The sequence below is a fragment of the Trematomus bernacchii genome, unplaced genomic scaffold (genome assembly GCF_902827165.1).
Source record: "Trematomus bernacchii unplaced genomic scaffold, fTreBer1.1, whole genome shotgun sequence".
In the NCBI taxonomy this organism is placed as follows: Eukaryota; Metazoa; Chordata; class Actinopteri; order Perciformes; family Nototheniidae; genus Trematomus; species Trematomus bernacchii.
Genome location: NW_022988043.1, coordinates 16,463,458 through 16,475,611, shown reverse-complemented (window position 1 = coordinate 16,475,611; position 12,154 = coordinate 16,463,458). Strand labels below are relative to the sequence as shown.

General features: G+C 40.5%; 1 protein-coding gene across 1 annotated transcript in view; it reads left to right on the top strand.

The window, feature by feature from the left end:
- Window positions 1–12,154, top strand: part of LOC117473214 (metal transporter CNNM4) — a 51,708-nt gene that overhangs the window by 37,004 nt on the left and 2,550 nt on the right. Inside the window, exon 5 of the mRNA XM_034118732.1 lies at window positions 8,166–8,262. Within this exon, the coding sequence (XP_033974623.1) occupies window positions 8,166–8,262 (97 nt within the window). The remainder of the gene's footprint in view (window positions 1–8,165; window positions 8,263–12,154) is intronic.

Genomic DNA, 12,154 nt, shown 5'->3' with positions numbered 1-12,154 from the left:
AACCCCCAAAAGTATAATAGATATGACGTGTAGGGGTAAAATAAACTTGAATACATATTTTCTGTGACTTTAGAGGAAGCTGCATGAAGTTTAATCTTGCCTTGAGTGATGTCACTTGAGTCAGACTCGGTTCTATGGTGAAGAAAATGTGGAGGTGTGGGGTTAGAAAGAAGAAAACGTGCAAGACCTCTGCAGCCCGCTCTGTATCTCTGCTCAAAGGAAAATGAGCCGCTACTAGCCAATGTTGCATTGTGGGTAATGAAGGTTGCAGGCTTTGACCAGAGACAGTGGCCGTTTCTCAATCGCGAGGATGCTGGCTTGGTAGCACAGCCGAGCCGAGCATCTTGCTTCAGAAGCAAGGCAAGAATACTTCCTGGCATTCGGAAAACAAAGAGTGGAACAGGCTAGCAAGTGTGCAGGTGTGCGTCATATGAGAGGCCCCACCATACATCTTCCGCCACAGATTTGGGGAAATTGGTCCATGCGCAAAGCATTGTGGGGATTTTAAGGACGCGAAGTCTACCCATGTGCAGCCTCGAAATTTCCCCCAAACCAAGGACGCGGCCTCGGTGGAATTCCAAGTATGCTGGAGATTGGAACAGTCCTTCGGCGGCACTCGATGACGTAGCATCCTTGAAATATTAGCCAATATCCTCGCGATTGAGAAACGGCCAAAATTGCAATCAATAAAAACAACAATATCTTTGCTCCCCCCCCCCCGCGCAACAATTTCTAAACTTTTTCTATAGAAAAAAACTAAAAATGTCCATAACGCAAACCATAAATGCTCCACTGTGATAATACAGTGACTGCTTGTAAAAAGTGTTCATAAGGAAGATTGATTATTGTTTTCCATTATGTGTGTATCTTTGGGAGTCTTATGTGAACCTTGAGACCTCAGATACACATTATTCAGTGTCCTTGTTCCACTCCTTTTATAGTGTGTGTGTGTGTGTGTGTGTGTGTGTGTGTGTGTGTGTGTGTGTGTGTGTGTGTGTGTGTGTGTGTGTGTGTGTGTGTGTGTGTGTGTGTGTGTGTGTGTGTGTGTGTGTGTGTGTGTGTGTGTGTGGGTGTGTGTGTGTGTGTGTGTGTGTGTGTGTGTGTGTGTGTGTAGTGTGGTGTGTGTGTGTTGTGTGTGTGTGTGTGTGTGTGTGTGTGTGTGTGGTGTGTGTGTGTGTGTGTGTGTGTGTGTGTGTGTGTGGTGTGTGTGTGTGTGTGTGTGTGTGTGTGTGTGTGTCCCTGGTAGTGATCCTCCCTGTCTGCAGACAGGCTGTTTGTTTATGAGTAGCATGATTCATGTGTCTATAAAGATGCTCCGTTACTCTCACAGAGTCTGTCTCCTCAGGAAGAGTCAGACCACCGTTAAGTTCACAGGCCTCCTTCAGAGTCTGGAATTGTATGGAAAATTTGAAGTTCGTCATTCAAGAATTTGAAAAATGTTTTGATAAGATCGAGTCTGGATGACAAACAGGAATTTTGGCGTAGACGCAGGAAAAACGTTGGGTTCTATTAAACTTTGTGTTGCCTTTTGCTTTGTTGATATGATGGTATGCTGAATAAATACACTCAGAAAATACAATTACACTTTTGTAAGTTAACCATTTCCTGGTAGAATTCAGGTTCAACAACTGCCCATCTTATCTTTTGATGATGTGCAGGTCTCATTAATGATTTTTTAAATGTTATTGCTATCATTCAACGTTCAATTATCCATGATGAAATGTTGATCCTGTATCCAGTTCAAATCAACTTTACCAAATGTTTCTACATTCATAAAAAGAAACCTGAGAAAGAAGCTGAGCATGATAATGATCATCTCTGATTATTATGATGGTTCTGTATGCGGTCACTCTTCAGACATTTATTGTTTTAGTTACATTCCTGGATAATTATGTAACAACATATTTGTGAGCAACTCTTCCTGTTGTGGACCAGAGCTGGAAGAATGTCAGCCCTGGGAGAATTGTGTGTGTGTGTGTGTGTGTGTGTGTGTGTGTGTGTGTGTGTGTGTGTGTGTGTGTGTGTGTGTGTGTGTGTGTGTGTGTGTGTGTGTGTGTGTGTGTGTGTGTGTGTGTGTGTGTGTGTGTGGTGTGTGTGTGTGTGTGTGTGTGTGTGTGTGTGTGTGTTGTGTGTGTGTGTGTGTGTGTGTGTGTGTGTGTGTGTGTGTGTGTGTGTGTGTGTGTGTGTGTGTGTGTGTGTGTGTGTGTGTGTGTTGTGTGTGTGTGTGTTGTGTGTGTGTTGTGTGTGTGTGTGTGTGTGTGTGTGTGTGTGTGTGTGTGTGTGTGTGTGTGTGTGTGTGTGTGTGTGTGTGTGTCTCACTCAGTGACTTTAAACTAACTGTTCAGTTTGACACCAACCATTAACAGAAGTCAGCCGTTCATTTTATGACAAACACACAGTCACAAATCGCTAAACGCTGAGGTTGGTGGTCACACACACACACACACTTTCAAAGGGTGTTTGTGGTTTCAGGCTGGGCCCCCTGCGGGTTTGTTATAAGTTATTAACAAACCAGTGACTGTATTTTCTCCTAAGACCTCTGCAGGGATTCTTCACACACACACACACACACACACACACACACACACTGGCCTGCTTGAAACCTGTACCAGATCTAAGCAACATTTTAGAGAGCAACATTGTATCCTTACTGCTGTAAACCATGGCCAAACCTAAGAAAAATGTGATTACATTTGTAACAAACGGGAATTAAGTAAATATACCGACCTCAAAGCCTAATTTGCATATGTTCATGACTGAACCTTTCCCCCCTTCTAATCACTGAAATAGAAAACTCCTCCGACTGCTACAGCGAGTACAAATGATCACCGAAATGATGACGGATAGATACTTCAGTGGGGACACCAAGTTCACCCACACGTTGTTTTGTGAGTCATAATGCGCAGACTTGAACTTTGGCCAACACCCACCTACAGTGCAGGTCCCTGCAAGCAAAAACACACAACCAGAAACACAAAGCCAGAAACACACAAGCAAAAACACACAACCAGAAAAACACACTCCTGTTGAACTTTAAGCCGAGTTAGAAATGAGTAAGGGACTGTGCTTTACTGTAATGATGTCAAAGTACCATGTTTTCTAAGGTTTATTACAACCCTTCATCTTCATAAAAATGTCCTGCTTGTCTGCATACTAGATGTTTTATAGTAGTAATAGTAGTGCTGGGTTTAGCTCAATGAAAGGTTGCTTTCTCAGGCACAAATGTCCAAATGTTGTATTTCAGTAAGAGGAGAAAACATTTACAAAAAGGACCCACATATAGGATTATCATTTTTCTTTTTAAATAACATTAAAAATAAAAATAGATAAATATTTATAAGAAATATAAATATACAAAAACCTAGGAGCAGTATAATATGACAAAATCCTCTGAGAAATAAGATATAAGACATATGAAGTATTGGGAACTAAAGTGGAGAGCTGTGCATTAAGTAAGTCAAAGGTCATCCCACATTGTCTTACATAGACATATATGTTCTGTATAACTTTGTTTTGCACCAGCTAATGTGCTTTTTCTATATACACTTCCTTAAAATTCAGCCTGACATATTTACTATCTTTGGAAACCTTGTTGTATTTACAAGAATCTAGGAGGTTTATGGATTTAAAGAAAATAAATGTGTGACTGCACGGCACAAGTTTGTAGGGACTGTCCTACCGGCGTGTTTCGAAATGTATTTATAACATTGAGCTCAGAAAAAGACCTTTAGCTATCAGCCTCATCGTGACAGTGTTGATGTGAAGAATTGTTAACATTCTCATGACTGTTATCTTATTTTGATTTGCATTTTACCGAACTCTGATTGGTGCTCAAAGTACATGACGTAACCTTTTATTCTAACTTAGCCTCACCTATTTTAAACCAGTTAAAAAACAAAAACACAAAATATAATGTGAAATCATTTTAAAAAATCCAACATTTAGACAAATATTTATTTGTTCATGTAAGACCCAACAGTGCTCATACTAGGTTAAATGTAAGAAGAAGAATTAACCAGTAAATGCACTATATGATTTGCTTTTATAAAAACATTATTTGACGATAACTTTAGTTTATAAAAAAAAATGTAATGCTCATAATAATTGTGTGTAGTGGATTTTGCTTCAGAAGTAATGACAACATTGCAAGTGTTTTTCTGATCCACACCTTAAACCACCTGCAAGCACATGCTTGTTCCTTATTTCCATTATCACGTGTGTGACATACTAAAGCCTGACCTTTGTCAGGTTAGTAACTTTCTTTAATAAAGTTTACCCTAGATTTGATTGCTGATGTTGTAGGCTGAGACAGCAGTAGCTGTGAAGTAGAATTCACATGCCTGAATATCAGAAATAAGGACTAATGATAACAGCCTGTGGCCAGAGTTGACTGAGTGTCAGTTGTGGACCCACCCAGTGCAGTATATTGTTCCTAGTGCTGCCAAGCTGGACTGTCAGAGCAGATCTGGGAGAACGGGTCTGACCGGAGCGCCGGCAAGCTCTACACCTCTCTCTCCTGTCCTCTGCCTCCCCCTGTTTCTATTCTTTCTCTCCTGCCTCCCCTGTGCCTCCCTTTTTAATTTAAACACCAACCACGCAGCAGCAAGAACGGCTGCGAATCGCCTTCTGCTTCTGAGGCATGTAGCATTTTTACATTGTGTATGTGCAGTTGTTACAGGCTAAGTATTTTACCCTGACCATTGCTCACACACACAAACACACACACAATGTCGACCATATGTTGATTAGCATCTATCCACATCTGCAGATATATGTTAAGAAAGCTGACCACAGAGCTCAGGAGGTTGAACCTCTGCATTAAGTGTCAAAAGAAGAAGTCACACAGCTGTGAACAGTCCATACTGTGGGGGTCAATGTAGGATTATGAAAGAAACGGGCCAAGTTAGTAGATAGACAACGTTTACATGGCATCCTACGTTTTTGAAGGAGGTTTGCATTGCATGGCTGCTCCCCTCTCAGCAGCAATGTGTCCTTGAGCAAGGCATGTGACCTCTGATTTCTCAGCGGCCTGTGGAGGCACTGAGCAGGTGTGAAACTGTGTGTAACTGGATGAATATGGACCAGTGCGTTGTGGCAAAGGCATTCATGTCCAGTGGATTATCCCTTTAAAAATAAAGAGGACTAGAAGAGCAGAACTCCGCCATGGCAGAATGCATCACGCAATGTGAACGGAAGTGGAAAATAGTTAGTATTTTGGCCCCATCATTTGGATCTGCTCCAAAATATAATGTGCTTTTCCTTGGCATATGCTACACCCTTCCTTCAAGTGTCATGAAAATCGTGGTGAATCGAGGTCAACATAAGTATCTCCGACAGAATTGACAGCTTGTTGGAGAGCCCTCAATAAAGAAAATGTGTTTATGTTTACCTCTGCCAAAGGGAGGTTAAGTTCTCGGCTCAAATTATTTACTTGTCAGCAGATTTTATGCTACAAACAACTGGCCAAATTCCCAATGATACTTGGTGAAGCATGGGCTAAGGAAGCACCCATTCAATGTTGGAACGTTTCCGGGGCTCATATACACATTTTGTCACTTTCTTTAACGTTGCAAGATAGGGCATTTATGCTGCTTTCATGGGGAGTCAGAATAACTCACCTGATGGCCCCTCTGAAATCAGAACAACATTACATGTTGAATGAATTCAAACATGTTTGTTAACCGTAAGAGAACACTGTTAGGCAGAGTATGTAAACTAAGCCCTGAAGGTATGACTGCACATTTTTACCGAGGCACACATGATGAGACACTACACGAGCCAACTTTAGCAAACATGCTTTTGTTCCAGCTTCTCAAATGTGAGAATTTACTTGATTTCTCTATTTTATAGCAACATGGATAGGTGTATTTGCAGATTTTATATCATTTTATAGCCCAAGAAAAACCCAAAAATCGAATGAAAATGGCATGTTGCACCCTTATAGAGTGAAAGTAAGAAAGTAATACTATCAGTAAGCATTCAAATGTAAGATGAAAGGTCTTCAGATTATGTTCTTTCTTTGTTGGGATGTTGGAGGGATATCAAGAAAACACAATTTGTTGTTACTAGAGAAAACAACGGCAAAATAGTAAGACATGTTTTCAAATCTGACATTTTAGAGTGTCATTGATGTAGAATACATTTAGTCAAACACTTGCTTGAGCTGCAGGGAGATGTTGTTTGTGAGCTTAATTCAGCGCAGTGTCTGTGATGGGACCAGCCTACTTTGTTACTTCAGTGGCAGATCCTCCCCCCCCCCCCCTTCCTCTGTAATATCCAGGCAAGGTTTCTAAATTGGCACGCTCCCTAAAATAGCACAAGGGGATGGTTGTATCAGATCGTTTATGTTTGGAAATCTGACGGTCATACCAGTTTATTTGCGTATAGCAGGACAAGTGTAGGGTCAAGAAAAACATACACAGTACTTAATACATTTTTTATTGACGTGTTTTTGTAAAATAATCTCTTCTTGTTGCATAACGTAACGTTGTGTTCTTCATACATTCACATTTATCCTTCTGACTTTACCACATTACTCACACAAGTATTCTGTTTCTGCTTGTTCCAGCACTTGAGGTTTTATGGGTGAAATATGAACCCAAAATGTGATAGATGTTATGACTGCGACATGTCTCCATGCTTTAATGCTCCAAAAGCTCTTTATTGTTCTCATACTGCCTGTGCTGCAGCACCTCTTTTCACCCTCTGTCTGAAACCAGAGCCCAGTGTGCTCTGATTGGTTAGCCGTGGCCAACCGCTTAGAGATGTTCAACCCCTTAACCTATCACGTACAATGTTTTGGAGCGCTAGCCAATAGAAGGGCGAGTGTTGTATAGTGATGTCATTATGTTACAGAAGTAGACAAAGGAGTCCAATAGAGGCGAGTGTGTGGGACGGTACTTTGTGATGTTAACCTTTGCAGACCATGTACATGTACAAAAACCCCAAAAGCATACTAAGACCCCTTTCAAATCTTGAATTTAAGATGATGTTGTTTTAAGCATGAATTGACAGAGTTTATACTCCACAAACACAATTCTGCAGAGGAATAACTTACTGACTTACTTTAAGAAGTTACTCAAATGAAATTACAACTCGTCGCTGTAAGATACGAGCTCCGTGCATTTTTCTTGTTGTTCTTTGCTGCCACCTGTCCTGCTTTCATCTGCCCGGCCCCTCTGTTTGAGGAGGATGGAGCGATGGATGGAGGGAAGGAGGAATGACAGCAGGATTAACTGTGCTGTGTTGTTGCTGCAGTTCACACATTCCAGCAGGCCCATTCAGGCCAACTCACAGAACCAACACAGAGGCCTCCTTAACCCCCTTCTGTCCTCTCCTCTGGCCTCTCCCTCATCTCCCGCTCTGACTCTCATCGCTGCATCCCTCTGCTCTACCCACTCTCCTCTTTTGCACCACCGCTCGATTTGCAGTCCCATCTCTTTTGAAACGTGTAAAGTTTGTAATGGTGAACAATCGAGTTCAAACTAAACATGTTTCATCCCACAAGTGATGCAGAGCCTCTCCAGAGAACAATCACTGATGAACACTGCTCCTTGTTTTGACCATAGGCTGTTAACTGTATATGTGAAGGTTTTGACCTGTGATTGTACCGCCCTCTAGAGGACAAACTGTGTCATTTCATACACCCTGGAAGTCAGGCTTCCAATGCAGTCTTTCTTGAATATGAATATTTGTAATCAAGGTATTTTAGAGCTAAAAGTCAATGAGTTGATCCACAGAAAGTTCATAAAGATTTCTCAAATGTGAGGATTTGATGCTCAGTTACTATCTTTTATCTTTAGGTTTTACATTTTTGTTTTGTTGACATTTTGACAGGTATTTTTCTATTTTGTTGTTGTTGTATTAACTGAGAATATATCATTAATCTTCAAATTAAGTGAAAATTCAAGTCATTGGTTGTAACCCTAGTTCTGTTGTGATGTGAGGATATGATGCGATTACCCTAGAGTTTCTGGACCCTCAAAATTCACGTCACTAAAAGTGGACTTGTTTTTGGGTGTCACATTATGCTTCAGTGGCCTTACATCTTTAGAAAGAATAACAATCTTGGGGAATCTGGTTGAAAAATATCAGTTGTAATGTTAATATCAAGCAAAAAACATACAATCATTAACCATGCCCTTGTTTGTTGCTCTTTTCTTCAGGGGCGAGTGGAGGTGGAGGCCGGCAACGAGAACATGAAGTTTGAGACCGGACCTTTCTCCTTCTACGGAGTCATGGCGCTCAATGCTCCCACACTGGGTGAGTCTTCAAACTCCTCCTTCTCCTGTCCTGCAAATGGCTTAATGAAATGTAATTGCACTGTTAATTCATCTAAAAGGGTTACATTTGAATGTTCAGTGTATTGTTTCAGGTGTAAATACAGGTACTGTCCCCTGGTGGCAAGATATTGGACCAACATTTTCACAAGAATAGTATTCATTTGAAAACAGCAGCACATTTTCGAGACAAACCAAAGATTTTTTTTTTTTTTAAGAAGATTATAGGTTTCGATTTGAGTTCACTGAGGGGTTCATGGGAATTTAGATAATGTTCCTGATGATCTTTGAACTCCTCTCCATCCCACTCCTCTCTCTCTCTCTCTCTCTCTCACACACACACACACACACACACACACACACACACACACACACACACACACACACACACACACACACACACACACTTTCACTGCCTTAAAATGCGATGAGTCACTCTTATGTTTTGTCTCTGCCAGTTTCCTCAGTTTTGTGTCAGCTTGTCCTCGCTAGTCCCATCTCTTTCTGATTCTTTTTTCCTACTATTCTATTTATTTTATTCTGTGTGGTGTTTCATAGTGGACGACAACCTCTTACCTGTAGGGTGACTTATTAGGCCCTAAAGAAATAAAGATAGCACTGAGTACCTGGTCAGATTTCAGATATTTACTTTGAAATTGAACACAACTTAAATCGTTGAACAACTGTTTTGTTTTAAAAACCCTTGGTGGTTTTTGTAGAATAAAAAATTGGGTTTTGTAGAAAAACCTTGATCATCATTTGTCCAAATGATATCCGAATGAACCAAGTAAATAGACACATTATTGTTTCTGTAGGTGGAGCAAAAGATTAAACATTGGCTCCTCGGATCTGATCTGATTATGGAAAAACAAAAGGAATGATACATTGGGACTCACCATGTGTGACTGAAACCAGCATAAAAGCCTCATTGGACACAGAGGCCACAAGTTGTTCCTTTCTTTTTGTTTCTCTTTTTCACCTCAACATGGAGAAGGAAATGTATGAAGCAGAACTCTTCATTTTACAAACCTTCCTTCAATCATTCACCCGTTTCCTCAGCCTCCCGAGCGTCAGTGTACATCTTAACCTGATGTGTGATGTTGCAGTTGGTTGTGCATGTCCTCGTCTGTCTCCCTGTCTCCCACTGTCTCAATCACTCTCCCTTCATCCCCCCCTCCTCCCTCTGTCCTGTGGTTCTCCTCCTCCTCCTCCTCCTGCTGCCTCCTCCCTTCTCTCCTCTCAGTGGCTGCACCTCGTCTTCGCCACCTCACCATTAAGAGGTTTTCTCTGTTCTCTTGGTTGCCAGGTAAACTCCGGCATGTCTGGGTCCTTTCACACTGAGGACAGGCGGGGACCTGGGGGGGGGGGGGGGGGGGGGTTGGTGGGGCTTCAGTGGGTGGGCAGGCCTATAGTTCTTGATATCACCTGTCAAAGGGTAAATAAATGTCTCATCACAGAGGGCAGACACATCTGTGTAGCGACCCTTAAGGGAAAGTAAATATGTACAAGACAACAGCTCCTTTATGGCTAATAGACTCCTTCTTCAACCAATCTGAATCTCATGTACACCTGGCTTTACTGAGCCAACAGTTTATTTGCATGAATTTGGAAGATCATGTGAGTAGGACGCAGGGAGGAAGTGCTAAATCCATTTATTCTGTAACAACACGTGTAGGTTGAGGCCAAGTTACTGTACATGCACTGATTTAAATGTCCTTTGACTGCTCGGACTCTAGTAGAAGGCAAACAATAATAAGTAACAATGGTTTACTTTATGGTTTCTCTCTTTGAAAAAAAATCGATTTAATTACTAATAAAAACACAAAAAAATCACTCATCAAAGGTATTGTGGTCCAGTAAATAACAACGGACTGCAGTGTAGAAATGTCCAACACATGTTGTCAGTGTTGCCATTACATGCTTTGTCCTACAGAGGGCGCTGACAAGTTTGACAAAGTTGGAGCTTAAACAATTTGTCTCTTTTTAACAGATATATATAATTTTCTTTGTTTTAAGCCTCTGAAATGCAATGTTATACAACCAAAACAACAGCACCGTTGGTAAGTTTCAGATGGTGTTGTCCTCTGTTTGTTTTACAGCAGTATTTTAGTCCAAGATTAGTGTAACTATAAATCAACACGAATATTGGAGAGAACTTGAAGCTATTGATAGTGGTTATTGTTGTGTTTGTTTGTTTGTATGTCCTGAAGATCCAGTCGGTAGTCTACCTTATGTTTAAGTTTCAAGACAGAAAAGTATACATATTTAAAAAAAATCTGCATTAGTATTTTGTATACAGTCACTCCACTAAGCACATTCCTGAGAGTTCTTATACTTAATCAGCATTTCAAAATAAAAGCTTTTTGATATTGTAATAGTGCAGGGCCTGTAGCTGTATCCACCTTCACTCGGAAATCCTCAAGGTCACAGGGACTTGTGGCGAAAAGATAACGGATACTAAGATATGTTATATTGTGCTGAGTAATGTTAAAGAAGCAGAAATAGGGGACATCAAGAAAGTAAAAAACTGCACTTGAAGTAGACAGCATAATGCACTCTTAATTAATAAGGAAAATACAAATATTCAATCTCATTTATCATGTTTAAGTTTACATGACATAAAAAGGGGACTTTTTCTCTGTCAAACAAGTGCTAATCGTAGCTTCAAAAGCTACTTTGGGTGCTTTGGCAAGGAAAGGAGCAAGAAAGGAAAGTTTCCAACTGGATCTTAAAGGATTCTGCCTTGAAAATCAACATAATAAATATTGTCTCAGGACTAATTGAATTCTAACTACTAACTAGAACAGTAGCTGTAGATAACCAGTATTAACTAGCTAGCTTAATTCATTGAAGCTAATGCAGTTGACGTGTCCAGGTAAAACAGTTTCCTATGACTCACTGAGGCCCCCTGCTGGAAGACTCACAGCTAACGGTAATAATTTACAGCAGCTGTTAAAGAGCATGAGTGTGAAGTGTGTGTGTGTGAGACTTTTGGTCGTTTTGTACGGATAAACCAAGCATGCCAAAATAAAGGCAAACTGTCTGCTGGGTGACACACATGAATGTTAGTCACCGTGGTTTCAGCATGTCTGAGAACAAGTGGAAAATAACTAGCTAACTAATGGAAGTCCTTTCTATTGTTATGTCATTCTATTATCAAGAAACGGTCATTACTGATGACTAAGATGTCTTCCGGGAAAGCCTTAACCTGCTGAAAGCAATACCACCTTTGTTTATAAATGTTTTGAGACACGTTTCATAAAAAAATGATATTTTTTCAGTTTTATGTAATTGATCCATTTTGATATTTCGCTTTGGGATGTTGTGATCAGCATGACATCTGACATTATATAGACCAAATTTAAATATTTGGCAAATAAATCCATGATCAAGTTAAGTGTTACCTTTTCAATAATCTACATGAATATACATTACATTATTACATTACATTACATGTCATTTGTTAGACGCTTTTATCCAAAGCGACTTACATACATTCAGTACTGTGGGCAATCCCCACAGGAGCAATTTGGGGTGAAGTGTCTTGCCCAGGGACACAACGACATGCTGACTGCAGTGGGACTCAAACTTGCTACCCCCTGATTCAAAGTCCAGCACTCTATCCACTGAGCCACAGCCGCCCATATACATGTTGGTAATACAGGAGAGTTATACATATTGCTAGTGTTGCAGGGCGAAACTGTGGGTAGTAAAAGTTTAAAAGTATTACATTTTATCTTGTACATGTTGTGACTTGACATTCTTGTCCTAACCTGAATTAAGTGAATCTACTTTTGATGGATTACAGTATTTAATCCATTTAATTTCCCCCTCTGTCAATAAACCATGTAAGCTTGCATCCTGCGCTGCCCAAT